The sequence below is a fragment of the Macrobrachium nipponense genome, chromosome 2 (genome assembly GCF_015104395.2).
Source record: "Macrobrachium nipponense isolate FS-2020 chromosome 2, ASM1510439v2, whole genome shotgun sequence".
NCBI classification, from domain to species: Eukaryota; Metazoa; Arthropoda; class Malacostraca; order Decapoda; family Palaemonidae; genus Macrobrachium; species Macrobrachium nipponense.
The window spans coordinates 86,884,258-86,901,131 of NC_087201.1; the positions used below are offsets into that span (position 1 = coordinate 86,884,258).

The 16,874-nt window shown below is 36.5% G+C and overlaps 1 protein-coding gene, 1 long non-coding RNA gene and 1 pseudogene across 4 annotated transcripts in view; 1 reads left to right on the plus strand and 2 right to left on the minus strand.

Moving 5' to 3' along the window:
• Nucleotides 1–16,874, plus strand: part of LOC135220758 (uncharacterized) — a 359,794-nt gene that overhangs the window by 255,665 nt on the left and 87,255 nt on the right. The window lies entirely within an intron of this gene.
• LOC135220757 (orcokinin peptides type B-like) overlaps nt 1–16,874 on the minus strand; it is a 111,393-nt gene that overhangs the window by 41,400 nt on the left and 53,119 nt on the right. The window contains exons 2-3 of one of the 2 annotated variants that reach the window (XM_064258206.1): nt 7,938–7,986; nt 3,722–3,755 (exon numbers count right to left, since the gene is read on the minus strand). In XM_064258206.1, the coding sequence (XP_064114276.1) occupies nt 3,722–3,755; nt 7,938–7,986 (83 nt within the window). The remainder of the gene's footprint in view (nt 1–3,721; nt 3,756–7,937; nt 7,987–16,874) is intronic. The other variant, XM_064258205.1, reaches the window with a different exon arrangement.
• LOC135221574 (orcokinin peptides type B-like) lies at nt 1,206–3,437 on the minus strand (annotated as a pseudogene).

Below are 16,874 nucleotides of genomic sequence, written 5' to 3' on the forward strand. Positions count from 1 at the left end.
TTATAGAGTCTCCTTTCGTCATAAAATCTCTCCTGTCATCTGATACTTCCAGTAGCCTTGGCAATGTATGTATGTATGCAGGCAGGCATGTTTCGAAAAATCTATTCTTAACCCCACTCTTTGTGAATTACAGAATATTCGACTTTCAATGGCTGGACATTTAGGCATTTAGATCATATAATACTTTTCAAGGTACTCTGTTCGTAAAAATCGTAATATTAAGTGTACATCAGGTATTCAGAATTCTGTCGCTACAGCATTTCAAGTGGTAAAGAATAAAGCATAGGTGTTCATATATATTTTCTATAATCTTACAAGTACTTGTATCGTTTGGTTTGAATGCAATGAGTTGTTAAACATTGATTAAAAAACACTGCTGGTATATGACGTTCAAATTTCTCAGCAAATGGATTGGGTCAGCAAAAACTCATTTACCATATCCACTTAAAAGTTATAAATCCTTTTTTTTCACATACATCAGAAAAAAAATATATTATATAAAACAGGCCCATCTCTAAGCCTCCCTCTCATTTCGGTGCTGTGAAATCAATGCATATATTGAAAGCATTCTTTGTATTTTATATACATACCTTTATTTTGATTTTGTGACAATTAAAAGAGCATTTCCCATCGGTTTGGCTACAAGGAACATTCAGCACATCGGAGTGATTTTGTCATGTGAAAAAAAAGCACTTGCTCTTGGAAGAGTGAGATAGAATAGTGTCCTTGAGCTTTTACGAATAGTGCAGAAGGTATGACAAGTCCAGTTCTCTGACGTCACCAAGCTGATAGTTATTTTTACCTGGAGTCTTTAAAAATTCAGCGTTCCTTTCAGTAGTGTTTTTTCATTTCTTTCTCCGAAACTGTATTTGTTTCTATCTTTCATTTCCATGTCTTTTTCATTTCATAGTTTCTGTTAATCAAGTTCAGTAAGGATACAAGACCAAGAACAGTTTATAACAACACAATGAAATAAAAGTGCAGAAAGAAAGTCAACGTATTAAAAATAGTCTTTATTCCTTCCTTGACATTGCCAGCCACCTATGTTTTAACATGAGACTAAGAAGAACCTCAAAAAACCAAAAAAGGGGTCACTGCCCCTTTTTGGAGATACCTCTAAAGAGATATGTTCTTGAAATGAACCTTTTTCAGAGTGCGTAATACCATAAAAGGAAGGTCACGGTAATAATAATATGTCAGCGTAAGAAAACAAGTCTAGAGATTATACATTTTGATGCGTTCACTACTTCGTTATTCGTTTGGAGGATTTTTAACCAGAACAACATCGTTCATTGTTAACCAGTGTCACTGCACGAGGCTTATGGAACAGAAGTGTTAGCAGTTCATTTTTGTGTAATGGAGAATTTGTCGTCTGGAAACAGTTAAGAAAGAATAATAATCCTAATGCTCTCCGCTGAAGTCTGGCGAAACCTTTCACTCGGAGCTACGTCGAACGAAGCCGAAGCCAGATCGGTCGATTTCGTCGAGTTGCGCTTGTAGAGATTGGCAAGGTCACGGGGGCTGAGGACGCGCTTCGCGAAGCCGAAGCCCTGTCTGTCGATCTCGTCGAAGTTGCGCTTGTTGAAGCCGAAGCCTGATCGGTCGATCTCGTCGAAGTTGCGCTTGTAGAAGACCATTCCGGTCGTCGGTCGATTTCGTCGAAGTTGCGCTTGTTGAAACCGAAGCCAGATCGGTCGATTTCGTCGAAGTTGCGCTTGTAGAAGCCCATTCGTGCGGTCGATTTCGTCGAAGTTCCTCTTGTTGAAGCCGAATCCAGATCGGTCGATTTTCGTCGAAGTTCCTCTTGTTGAAGCCGAAGCCTGAACGGTCGATTTCGTCGAAATTCCTCTTATTGAATCCAAAGCCAGATCGGTCGATTTCGTCGAAGTTTCTCTTGGCGCATCCAAAACCGGACCTGTCGATCTCGTCGAAATTACGTTTTGCTGTGTCCGAAAACCGGTTCTGGAAGAGCAGAAGAAATGGGTGTATGAATAAATGAACAAATTTAAATATAAGTGTAGATGGACAACTAACACTCGATCTCTTATTTTAACAAACTATCTGAATAATTGTCAGATATTCCTTTATAGTTTTATTTTTATGCTTTATGTCGTGAACTGATTTTATTAAAGTCGAGTAAGAGGAAAAATTTGTTGAGAAATGAAACTAATGAATTATCTAGTATTTCATATATATATATATATATATCTATATATATATATATATATATATATATATATATATATATATATATATACATATATATATATACATATACTATACATACATACATACATATATATATATATATATATATATATATATAGATATATATATATATAATATGTGATGTAGATCACCAAAGTCCTAGGAATATTAATCGAGCAAACATTAAGGAATGTTTAGAAGAAAACAATACCACATATTGATTTTTGTAAGAAAACGCACGTATTATTTATACTCTCCTTTGTTTACGTCGGCAAGCCGTGCATTAAGAGTATTGTATTTTACATCTGTATGTCATGCCATAAAGAAAATGAAGAACTCTGTCGTCTTCTATTTTTTGTTAGATAATGATAGACAGCGGCAGTTTTTCATAATATTACTGCTAGAATGACTGAGTACTCTATGCACTTATCCAACTCATATTACTCTCAGGATGACTGGTTGCTTAGTGCTTAAGATAAAATTACTGTTAGAATGTCTAAATGCTGTGTACCTACTCATTTAAATCAGATTCTCTCAGGAATGGCTGATTGGTGTGCACTTATCCAAATAAGATTACTGTCAGCAATGACGGTGTGATATAATGTGCTTTATCCTAACCAAGTTACAGTCAGGAATGAATTTTTCGCTTAATTTGAACCATCTATTGTTACTTATTTTTTGGCACATAAACACACAAATGATATGTTTGGTAGAAAGTATTTGAAAGTGGGTGAGCTGTAACCTTAGGGATTAAGTTATCAGAAGAAACTGTGGCATACCTAAACGTTTTCCGAAGTATATATCCTCAAAATTTGCGCTAATCCTGGATTTAAATAATTTTAAAGAACAAACACCACACGGAAAATACGCCAACAGTATCATTATCACTTTATTTTGAAAAAAATATTCCCTAGTCACCTTTTTTATATTTTTGTTATCCCTTTATATGTGAACATTAACTAGAAGGAATTCTAAATCGATTACAAATATTATGAAACGTTTCTCTAATCTCTTAACAGAAGGCACCTGTATTAGACATCACGCAAATTAAATTGCGGTGAAAAGAAAAGAGGAAAAGACGTTGAGAGAGAGAGAGAGAGAGAGAGAGAGAGAGAGAGAGGCCTTCTCAATCTATCTTTAGTTTCTGTTGATCGCTTTACCTCTTCTTGAGGCTGTGCGTGTGGATTTTGGATCCCCCAGGATGAAAGAGCCAGAAAGAGACCTGACATGACCTAGATATGAACTTGGTCGAGCCATGGTATGTCTCCATAGTCAATCTCAGAAGTGTCTATATATTACCCGGATTCAAACGGGGAAATATCCTATTTCAGTTTCACTATCATTTCTGAACTTTGCTATCAGAAGTACTATCTATTTATTACCGGAATTTAAATAGGAAATACTATTAACATTTTCAGTATCAGTAAGAAATCTCTAAAAGTTGCTTAGCGACAGAGTCGTTTCATAGAGAGGTCATGGAAAGTCAGAGAAGAAGAGATATGTTTATTCTTACGTGAATGAGTCGAATCGCTTTACAGGTGCGTTATCTGGGGGAAAAAAGAAAAAAAGAAACATTGTAGCAAAAATAATAAAGCACAATTTGTCTGTATTTCAGATATGTTTCTTACAAGTAGAAAGTTTTCTAAATTATATTATTTAATAATTGTACGTGTTGACTACATGCAAATTCATTGGATGCTGAGTATGCTCCTGAATGATTTGCCACTATTCTTTGCAACGAACATCGTTGAACAATATTCTCTTCTAGAGCTGTGGTTTTTCTAGACGCAGTCTATGAAATCAGACACACACACACACACACACATACACACACACACACACACACACACCACACACGACACACACACACATTATATATATATATATATAATATATATGTCATGTCTGTTAGGGTATAATAGCTATCGCTACGCCTGTTTTCAGTCAATGTACTGCACGAGATCAGCAAGAAGAATAGATTCATTAAAACCTCGATATACATAGAAATAAGTTTTGATATATATATATATATATATATCTATATATATATATATATATATATATATATCTATATATATATATATATATATATATATATATATATATATATATATATATATACTATATAATATATATAATATATTATTATAGAAATAATTTCCAGTTGTAAAAATACGAGCAGAGCCGATCAGGGTATGGCTTCAGATACCAGTTTTGTCCCTTTTGTAATTTCCGGGCCGAGTTCGATAACTGATTCGAGGACGTTTCACTAACAATGGATATTGCTCACGAAAAAAAACCGCTTCCCTCCGCAACAAGGACCAAAGTGAAGAGACTCTCTTTGTTGGTTGGGAGTCAAAAGACCATTAGAGAGAGAGAGAGAGAGAGGAGAGAGAGAGAGAGAGAGAGAGAGAGAGAGAGAGAGAGAGAGCTCTATACTTTATAGTATTGTCAATTAAAAAAAATATAGCGAGCTCATGTAAAGAAATGCCTCATGATAAACCGACATGAATTTTCTGGACAGGTGAACACATCAGAGAGAGCTAAGCCGCGCAGTGTAGTAGAATAATATACGAATAGATCGTACGGAGACCAAACGGATATTAATTTCAAATTGCTGAAATTTTCTTTTCTGTTATTTTTTGTAGGGATTACTGGGTGATCCATTATTTGGCCTCACTGTCACGCATATTCATTTCATGTCATCACATGAAATTATTTTTAGAGAAAGTAATTGTCAGTGAATAATCTGTCCCATCTGAGCAATTCGAGCTCGTTGGTAAATGTCTTACTAGCAATACATATCAACATTCTAATAGAAAATAAACAAACCAAAAATAGAAAGCGTTCGCAATGACCTTTCCCTTGGAAATGAGCAAACAGAACTGATCGTCCTATGAATCGATTGATGACGTAGTTACCAAATCTTATGGAAGTCTCTCTCTCTCTCTCTCTCTCTCTCTCTCTCTCTCTCTCTCTCTCTCTCTCTCTCAGGTGAACTCGCTCACTGGGCTTATGTGAAGAAATATGGACGCTCTTAAATCCAACAGGTGGAAATTACTTTAGCATTTCATCCGAAATTTAGAGCCGATACCTCGAATTGAAAATTTTTTCTCGTTTCTTTATAGCTCGCAAGTCAGCATATTAAGGTTCGATATTTACGGCATATTTACTAGATCATTTTATGGCTAGTGAAAGCAAAGTCTAAAAGAATGAGCTGAAAAGTGTAAACCTATAAGAGAGGTAAAGGATGTCATGCATGGTATGAATGTAATTTACTGACAAATTAGACACGAAGGTCTTACTTATAACCGAAGCTCAATGAGAAATCAACGACATAAAGTGAAAAGAAATGCAAAGAAATGTAAAGTGAAATGGAAAGCGAATATGTCTAGAATCTCATGCGAGTTCACTGAGTTATTTCAGTGTTAAAAGAATGGAAAGCTAATTAATAATAAAATAATAATAATAATAATAATAATAATAATAATAATAATATAATAATAATAATAATAATAATATAATAATATCAAATTAGCCTCGTCTTTTTGTTGAGAAAATCTTATTTCCTTTAGAAGTCCGAGTCACGCAAACTGAACCTTACTGTAACTATGCATACACAAGGAAGTCATATTCCAGGTAATAAACAAAAGAATAAAAGTAATTATGATAAGGACGATTAGACAAAGATACGGGCGGTAATTTCCCAGACACACGGACTTCAAGGAGCTGAAATATTCATAATTAAGGTTATTAAGAGTCCCGAAAAAGATAAGAGTCAAGAGGAGAACTGCTGGAAGGGTTATTGTAAGAAAGATGTAATATAACGTTAGTAAAACTTCTGATAATGAAATGATAAACGTCAGGAATAAATGATGATGAAAATAACCTTGGGTTAAGGTGGTCTTTAAGTGATATGGTCATAGTATATTATATGAAAAGATGAAACTCAATATACTGTGTTAAAGGACGAATCTACAGACAATGCAGATGATAATGGCAAGACGTTAATTTGATAAGAAAATGATGAAAAGAAGTAAAACAAAAGCAGCCTCAAGAAAGCGAATAACAGTAATGTAACCATACTGCCTAGGAATAGGCAGGAAAAACGCTATTTCCTTAGATCACCTATGAATTCAAACGTGGGCATCACATTTTTGGAGCTCGAAGCCTAAAAATGCAATTATTCATTCCATTTAAAGTTATTGAAAAACTAATTAGTAAGGAAATATATTCACCGCCTCTTTGCAGCGAATGTAAATGAATTCTTATTTCTCTTCACTATCGGAAATACAGCATTTGATTAGAAGCACACACACGCGCGCGCGCGACACACACACAAACACATACACATACACATACACACAAACACACACACACACACACACTTAATATATCTGTAAGAGATCCTGACATGAACACAAATGAAGGAGGCACTACGACTTTCGACTTCAATTACCATGTTCATAACATCGGTAACAATAATCAGTTAGCGATAATGCGAATAACATTTGCAATAACAAAGCAGCAATTAAATCACTAAATAAATCACTAGTGGCTTCAAGCATACAGCAGAAATAAAAAAAAGTCAGACACTTCCTGCGCAGAGCGATCAAACTCTCTCCAAAGAATGCTGTGAGTTACAGAGTTTGTGTAACTCAGAACTCCCGGGAAAACAGTCCTTGAAAAGGTTTGTGTCCAGTATAACTTCAGCAAAAAGACTGCAGCAAAGCCAAAACATTTTCATGGCATTTCATGTTTTCCCGGGATGTTGCTTATAGTTTGCATGAAAAGAATAGCGGTGACAAAAGTTTTCCATAAAATACGCAGGAAAAGTTTATCTTGGTAAATATTACGGTTCCTGGTTCAGATGCATAAAAAGATTCTCTGAAGCAAAAAAGAAAGAAAGCAATAAAAAAAACAGTTAGGGTAACAGTATTTAAAATCTATACGGTTGAAAAAATGTTGCTTTTCACCACTGATATTCACATAGAGTGTTTATTGTTTTATAATTCCTCTGGCCGGAGCAAATGCGTCGTCAATTGGTTGCTTAAATTGCGTATTAAATTTAGCAAAAGAGGAAACTGGCACCTGCAGTATTCTTCTAATGTCATGCGTAAACAATAATAAATAATTAAAAATAAGCTGGAGTCAATGACGCATGACCAATGCCAAATGCAACTTATAAATTCGTGTAAGGTATCTGCGAAATCCTATGACGGCAATAATCCGAATTAATTGGTTTTCGACTCAGTCGTGAAATTTCGAAATCCCTTTTGAACGAAGCCTTAAGAATTCTTTTGATATTTGTTGGGATTTTAAAGCCTTGGTTATGCGGTCATGGCCAAAATTTTACATTAGAGTATAAGTAGGTTCCGCTTATGTTTGTCGATTGAATACTATATTAGACAAGGAGACCCGTTGAGGGTTAGTGCCGTCAGTATTCTCTTTCTTCCATCTCTCCACCCTCCCCTGACAATTGTTTCGAAAAGCATCTGCGAAGTTTCCCTCCTGTTACACCTTCAAAACTTTTTTGCTTTCAATTTCCTTTTCAGCGCTGACTGACCTCATAGGTGCCAGCGCCTGGCCTGTGGCCAAAATTCTATATTCCGTTCCATTCCATTCCAGACAAGGGGGAAACCGAATGACTTTGATTTTGTATCTAGTAGGTTTTAACTACTGGTTTTAGTGTTTCTATCTTACGATTTTTTATCATATAATGTTCATACCTGTGTATCCTGGATCTTGCTGGGTTGCTGCCGCCCTGTTTGCTGTGGTCTGCGAAAGAAAAGAAACCAGTGTTACTTTGGTTCGTCAAGAAACTACACAAATAGAACATGACATGTAAACTGGACATACAAAAAACTCTTTTAAGGTTCATTTCATGACATCCCAGGGTAGGCGACTGGGCCTACCCCTCCTATGGGAGAGAATACTATTATTTTGTTATGAGATCTAATAAGACCTTAGAGACCGAATTCAGTAGGTAGAATTGTTAGTAATATGTAGCAAATGTTAATAGTTTTTTTTTTCATTTAATTTTGCAAAGGAGCAAAAATTTCATAATGCAGTGCTTATTTTAAGGTGTCGCGTGAAATATCTATTCTTACAATGTTCTCTGAGGTTTCTGAGATGTATATTTAAAACTTTTATGTTATTCAATCCAATATAGAGACTTAAGTATTGATTGGCTTTATGCTTAAAGGAAACTATGTAGCCTACTTATGTCTGGGACAATTGACAGTGGGAATGAATTCACGGCTCGTAAATGAAAGTTGGGTTTTGTTGGGAGCGCGCGAAGTGTTGATATGATTCACAGTTTTTTTTAGATCTTCTTGCGTATTGGTTTACAAAGGTTTGTTTTAGTGGTTGACTGTTGGGTTGATTGTTGGTCAAGAAAATAAGGCAGTGTGACATGTAGATTATCTCTATCTCATAGTTATTTAGTTCGCAAGATAAAACCTTTAGAAATAGAAATGGAACAAAATATGTCAAATATCTTGTGACAGCAATGACTGAAAATTAAGCGCTGATTATTATTCATGATGTGGATGGATTTCTTTCATTATTTTTCGTTCAATATCTTTGCAAAAACAAAACACTCCTCCCTTTATAGTGTGGTCTGTACCCTTGGAAAAGACATGGCCTCTCGAAAGAAACAAATTATTTTATTTTGGAAATATTGGTAAGCATTGAGGTAGCAAGTGAAGTCGATTGTAGAAGGAATTTTAGGGAAGTGTGATGTGGAACTGGTATAGATTGCGAAGGAAAGGCAGCCGCTTTTTTTATATTTTTTATTTAGAAAGATTGAATATCAAGAAAATTCAGTCTTTTATGACAGTTTAATCATTATTGGTACTTATATAACACTTACGCTTCTATTCATGATAGTGATGAGATTGCCTAAGATGTATGAACTGTTCAATTCAAGCTCACAAGTAACAAAGAAGAGCGGCGTAGACAGAAGGAACGAAAGCACGGAAGAAGAGAAAAACGAAAGCAAGAGAAGGAAGAAGTCATGCACGAGAGACCTAAATATTCTTGCAGCAGCAGAAGCAGCGGCTTGCTGCTGTTGCTTGCTTTCCGTACGAAGGAAAACTAATAAGTCGGTTGCATATCCTGTTGCAAGGTTGGGGGAATTTCTTCATCGGGCGAATGTCAACAGAATTTTCTGGCCCTCCATTTTGGGTCTTTGCATTTTGACACCCCCCGGGTCAATGTTTGCTTGCGGGATCGTTTGCCAAGGGAAACACGACAGTGTTGATCGTGTACGCGATATTCTGAAGGCGTCTCTTCCCAGTCAGCTTTAACCATTCACTGCCTAGACGCCCGTGAACGGTCTCTTGATTTTCTTCTGTTCCTCTGCGCTGAGTTTCAAGGTTCCCTTACAGCAGCAGTGCAGTCGAGACCCTACCAGTTCCAGAGGACGCCTTTGTTTTTGTAGCACTGTTCAGTCGTGGAGCAGTTGTGGCAGCCCCGTTATGGTAATGAAATGGGAGCTCATTTTTTAAAATTTTATTTCTCCCTGTATTGGAGATCTTCAGTGTGCAGTATTGGTGCTGTTTTAATGGTTACAACTATTTAATTAATAAAATAAAATCACATCTGTTTCTGCAATTCACTTTCATGATCTTTAACAATTAATTTTTGTTCTTAAATTATGATGTCAAATTTGTCACGAAAGTGTTTTTTCTCACGTTTTCTGCTAATTGTACATAATTAGTTTAGTTTTACCAGAAGAAAAAATAAATAAATAATAAAAGAAAATCTCTATTTCGCATGACTCAAATTTCGTTTGGAAATAGAAGCCTCTGAGGGACCCGCACAAACGCACTAAACTTTAACCCATTTACAGCCACATTCAGAAACCTCACCTCGGAAGGTGGGAGCCAGGCGCCCACAAACAAAAGAAGATCGAAACATCTCTCTTCTCTGGTGCGTCAGACGCGAGGATCGAAAGTATCGGAATTTTCTCTCTCGTCGTAACGTCTAGCTCTTTGGATATAAATGCAGCTGCTCCAGCAGGAAAATATTTTCTTCAGAACCAGGAAGGGCAATTGTTACCCACCGTTAACTTCAGAGTATGGGATGAATGGAATAAACGGGGAAGAAGAAGAAGAGTAAGTTGCTAACGATGATATTTGCTGGATGGCAGCAGCTAAGAGATGTGACGGCGCCATCGAAGTCAAAATAGAGGGCGGAGGAAGAAGCTCGTCTAATTAATGTCACGCGAAGTCACGAGCCAAAGGAAGTGTCTGTGGGAAGTGCGATGTCACTATTCGTTTGTAGCGATGTTAGAACTTATGAATTGGTTCATCGAGCCCAAGAATAGTAACGTGTGTTGGGTAGAGGTGTATTGATTGTTTGATCGAAAACAGCCTCCTGTCTCGTCATAAGATGTATAAGGAAGTGTAGGGAGGCTGAATAGGTCGACGTTAGTACGGGAGACAACAGCTGAAATTTAATTAAAGAAAGAAGATTTTTTCCCCACATCACTTGTTCTCTACGCTGGCCATTAAATTTTTGGTAATCGCGTCATTGAAAAAATGTGATTTATACAAATGGTTTTCAAGTTTGAGGAACAGTTTGTGTAATGATCTTGGAATATTTATAAAACGGATTAAAGAAAGCTTAACTTGCTGTATGTATAGCGTTGTAATGGACTTTAATGTAATTACATTTAATAAATACATCTAGGAACACTGTCAAAGCTAGAACTGACTAATTTGGCTCAATGGAAATATATATATATATATATATATATAACTTTAATAATCAAAATCACAGTTGCTGTGGGATAAAAGAATGATTTCATTTGAAAAGTATACCCAGAGAGTAAATGATTTTAAAAGCATTGCAGGTTATCAGTAATTGGGGGGAAAAATGAAGACGATTACGACAGATAAAAGGATCAGGTGTCATGATGTGAGCGGGAAGGCATAAAGATTAACTGTCGCATTGAATTCCTTCATGTTTCCTCCCCCCTTTTGTTTTCTTTCAGGTTACTCCTCATCCATTTCACCTGCTCTTTTTACTTAAGGTTTTGTGCAGCGTCCCTTCGACCCCTAGCTGCAACTCTGTTCAGTCCTTTAACTGTACGTCCGTTCATATTCTCTTTCTCACATCTTACTTTCTATCCTCTCCTAATAGGTTTTTCATAATGCAAATTCGATGTTATCCTTGTGTTACACCTTTCAAACATTTTTTGTACTCTCAGTTTCCCTTTCAGCGCTGAATGACCTCATAGGTCTGAGCTCTTGGCCTTTGGCCTAGATTTCATATTCCAATTCGCCTGCTGTTTTTCCCTTTAGTTCTCCACCTCTTCCTCCTACACAAGAATCTACCTTCCTTCCTTCAGTGAAGAAGGTGAGAGCAACTCCTTACGAGTTCGCACTCCAATTAACCTGTAGCTAGCTGTCGCATGCGTTGTTATCTCTTCCTATCGGAGGGAATGGGTTCGCGCGGATTGGACAAATTGGAATGTCGTCTCAGCGTCCTCCCCCGTCTGGAAATCCCCTGTTAAATTCCCTTCTTAAGACCCTAAGAAGTTGGGGAGGATTCTCAAAGCATGGCCGAGTTGAAAAGTTATTTAGACGGGTGATGGTTGGGAGGAAGGGGTGGGGCCGCTCGAAGCTTATTTCAGAGACGGGTGGGTTTTTGATACAGATGAGAGAGAGAGAGAGAGAGAGAGAGAGAGAGAGAGAGAGAGAGAGAGAGAGAGAAAATCGATTCTGAAATTAGAATTTAAGGATCATGACCATACTGCATTTCCATTTTTGTACTTATGTTTCTTTTCTCTTTCACTTTCTTCTCATTTCTTCGGTTTGTCTGTCTGTCCGGGAAGATTTCGGTTTGGCTCATACACTACCTCCCTATGCACCAGTATTGTATTTTTTTATTGTTATTTTCTTTATCATAACTTTATTATTTTAAGTTTTTTTTCAACCTTAGCTTCCATATGCTTGTGTAGGGTTTACCCTTTCATTCTTAATATAGTTATAGACGTGGAAATTAAAGAGGGCTTGTGAATCTATATATCTAATCTATCTGTATATATATATATATATATATATATATATATATATATATATATATATTATCATATATATATATATACATATATATATATACACGAATGTAAGTTGCATGGAAGAATGGAGAACTGGACGTTGTTCGTTATCCCCTTTTTGGCATTACTAATTCAACTTGGCATCCGTGCCAGGCAGCTGTTTGCATGTCGGGACTACTATACAAATTTACACTAGTTTTTTTTTTCCTTTTTCATGGAAAACATTTCTCCCATATTATCTAATTTAGAGCGTTACTCTTTTAGTGCTATGCTGATTTTTCTGTTATTTATTTTAACATCAGAAAGTATTTGCAAATTGATAATGTATAGTTGACATTAGTACGTGACTCAACTTTTCTAGAAAAAAGTTTCAAGCGCATGAATTATTTGTCGATAACTTCACCTCATGTAAATACAGTCATCATTTTCAGTGGAATACTTTCCCTTGTGAACAATCGTTCATGACCCATAATGGGCAGCTATACTAAAATTATTTCGAGAGCACATAATATCCCGTTTTTGTGGGGAGCCTCTTCCAAAATAATTTTCCAGAGTATATGTCCGAAAAATATTTATTTTTTGCAGCACCATTAATATGATTTTTTTTTTTTTTATCTCAAAGGCAGATTTTGTTTTCAAGGCTAAATTTGCAATCTAGAACCCTTTTATAGTAAAAGGAGTTTTTACCGGAGATTTTTTAGTAATATAGAAAATGTCAACTTTTCAGAATCAGAGGAGCAACTAGTTATGGATTATTATTTTAAACGATGAAACAGTAATATACAGAATTTAAGTGCTATTCTTTGACATCATTTAGTATTGTGTACCGACAGAATGGATAAAAGCAATGAAGCTTTCAATAAAAGTATTTATGGAATGAAAGGGTAATTTAATATAAAGAGAACTGCAAAGAGAGAGGTATTGGAAAAGATCATGAGTGTGCTTTTGAAAAGGCCGCACCGTAGCGCCTGTCCGTAATGGAGAAGCCACGGGGAAATAACGAAAGCCTGTGATGGAAACGTGGCAAGGAAGATGCCTGTGCATTCTAATATGCCTATGGAATCCTGGCACTTATCTTGCACAGATAAGTTCCAGTGGACACTGTATTGCTGAGAATATCTGTCGTGTCTAAAGAGAGAGAGAGAGAGAGAGAGAGAGAGAGAGAGAGAGAGAGAGAGAGAGAAGGGGGTGATGGAAATCAGATTGTGCCTCTTAACTTCTGAACATTGGAAGTTTTTGAAAGTCTTCCTCTCGAGCAAGCGACGTGAACTCTAGCAGACATTTTGGATGATGAGAGGAAATCGGGAATCAGAACTGTTCTTAAAGTGTTGGTTTAAACAATGATCGGCTTATTACCGCAAAGAAAAAAATTCAAAACTGTAAGAAAAAATGCGGATTGTTTACTAACTGCCGATCCGGTCCGGACACCGGTGTCGATGGTTATTTTACTGGAAGTTGAGTTCATGTCAGTATGTTAATTCGTACTGAACGCTAGGAAAAGTTGTAAATAGTTATTTTAATGACAGTCGAGTGCAGGATAGTATGTAAAATCATACTGAATCTTGCTGTTCTCGGTTTTCCTTACATAATAAGGAATGGTTTCAGCTACGGTGTTCTCATTTTCAGTATGGACGATCTCAGTTCCGAAAGAGAAACAGTAAGGGAATGTAGAGAAATTATATTTTTCATTTCATCAGCGTCACTACTTTTCTGCATTTTTAAAACTTATTTAAGTTTTATTTTTATTTTTGGTTGATGCTCTCAGGACAATATCATTCATCTTGCTCCTCCTTCTCCTCCCTCTCCTCCTCCTCCTCCTCATCTTGGCAGATGCCCTCCGGCGGAGGAAGAAGTCATCCTTGAAAAGGTCACCTCTTGGTTATGCAACCAACAGTTTTGAATTCGCTAAGAAGCTCTTGAATTGCCCAGAGGGATGCCAAGAATGTGGCCGCTTGCTGCTGGCTATGATGATCCTTTGTTGCAGTAAACGTTTTGTGACAGAAATAAGATTTTAAAAGTTTTTCTGTTAAAGAGTGGGATTTGTTCCCTGGCTTTTTTAAAAAATGATTTTTGAGATATCATTTTAGAACAAAAAAATAACAAAACATATACGATAGTCTTATCTGACAATACACCTTTAGTTTATCTGATCATAATGAAGAGCATAGATAAGAGCTTATTATGATACGAACTGATAGCCGTTTACCTCCTTCTAACTGGTAATTACGTACGCTTCACTAAAAATGTATTTTTCAGAAAACTTCATAGAGTACGACGTAATGGTCCCGTGATCTCGCGAAAGGCCGCGAAGATCGCCCAAGGCACAAAGGCTCAAGTAGATCAAGTTTACGAAGCGCATCAGAAATCTCTTCATTGTACAAAAGCAGCAATTCACAAAGGGAGCCTTAGACGTTGGGCTTCGTAACGCGAACCTTCTTAAGTGTAACGCGATTGCAAGTTCAAATGTAAACCTTCAGATTCGGTAAGCGAAGGCAAATAGCGCTTTTCTCGCAGACTTCAAGCGCGCTCTCACATAGCAAGTGAAAGCGGAGATAGTGTTTGAAGAAAAAAGATAAGGAAAAAGAAAAGAAAAAAAGAAAACTAAACATGGAGAAAAAGAAAAGAAAAAGAAAGCTAAAGAAAAAGCTCTTGACTGGCCAGAAATTAATCAGAATTCTTGAATAGGATCGGAAATCATTTCGCCATACTTTTGTTCCAAGTTAATTGAATTGAACCGTTGAAAAAAAGCAAAAGAAGTGTAAAGGAAAACTCTTGCTAGTTGGAAACCTCAGTTGGTTAACTCTCATAAGAACTCTTTTCTTCATCGGATTTGGTAAATATTCCGAAAGTTTTTTGTCTTCTCTTTTTATACATCTGTTCGGGAATGTTCTTTCTTTACTCTCGTTGATGAGAAAGAAAGTTTTCCTGTCCGAAGTCTTTAAAAGAATTTACCAATCTGAATTAGATGAAATAATTGTTTTTCTTTTTAATATATTCTAGTCGACGTTCTTTGCTTTCAGGAAAGGAATTCTTGTTATCGTAAGCGGTCTCTGTCTTCGTTTAGCCTACCCTACTCTGGTATTCTCTTTTTTTTTTTTGTTCTCAAAGATTTCTTTATATCACTAAAGAAGTGAGACTATCTCCTCCTCTGTTGACTCCCTTTGGCGTCAGAAAATTAGTAACTGATTGTATCATTAGATTGCTGTTCCCGTTGGCCTTTGTTAAGAAACAAAAAGTTATTACGATTTACAGCCCGATATAATTGCAAAAGCTAGCGTTCATTTTAATGGTAAACGATTTGGGGTCATTGGACGACGATAAATAATTTTGTCAACATCATCAATTTTATTATTTCTGTCAGAATAATGATTAGTCTTCATTTTGTTACAGGCTAATTGCAGTGAGTAGTAATGAGCTACTTATGAGACCAACTTATAGCGGAAACTGGAAGAGTAAAATCATCTCATTCATTATATGGCTTTTAATGGAGAAGAGAGAGAGAGAGAGAGAGAGAGAGAGAGAGAGAGAGAGAGAGAGAGAGAGAGAGCCAAGTGAAAGTTAACAATTCTTAGCTCCGGTAATATATAATTCCTTTTCACTTGTTTTGAAGCGTCAGTAAAATACCTCCCTTACATATTTAATAACCCTTGCTTTTGTAGTTCACATAAAAGAGCTCCTTTTACGTTTTGAATATTTGATAATTACTCTCCAAGTTACTAATGTACAATGATGTCTTTTATATCAAATTTCCTTGGAGCATAACATTTTATATTCCTATGGAAGTTAGGTTGAAATTAATAGCTGTAAGCCTTGGGGACAAAGCTAATTGTTTTTCCTTGAAAAAGAGATGCTGATGAATAAATGATGTATGCAGAATATCAAGAAGACTTTATCACAGTAGTAAGAGAGAGAGAGAGAGAGAGAGAGAGAGAGAGAGAGAAGAGAGAGAGAGAGAATACTGATCAACGCATTATGTTGATTTGATTCCTCCTGTAAATATTTGAGGAAGAGTCGCCTGGTCTTGCAGAGAGAGAGAGAGAGAGAGAGAGAGAGAGAGAGAGAGAGAGAGAGAGAGAATGGGAAATGTAGGAAGGTGGTAACCAAGACGAACCACGGAAATATGATCACGTGTTGACATGAGCCTATGCGTTGATTGAACTCTCTCTCTCTCTCTCTCTCTCTCTCTCTCTCTCTCTCTCTCTTGCTTTTTTTATCGGATAGAATTGGAATGGATGGGGAAAATCTTACAGCTAACTAGAAGCAGAGAGAATTAATTCTTGCCAGCACTTGTAAATGTGAATTTAGATCTTGAGGTTTGACGGCAACAGCAGAAAGGTCTTGAAATGGATATTTTGATTCCATTTTTCCCACTATCGCTTCACAAACGAAATTACTAGTATTGTATTCCTCGGACATCGTCCAAGCCTCCTCCAAGTCCATATCTGGAAAGGGAGCAGTAAACCACCGAGAAAAAGGCGTTCTTCTAAAGAAGTGTCTTATCCAGTGGTCTTGAAGTTGTTTCTTGAGTAGAATTTCATGGAGATACTCATTACACTTTGACAGTAAGTCATTATGAAGTATAACAACCCTGCCAAAG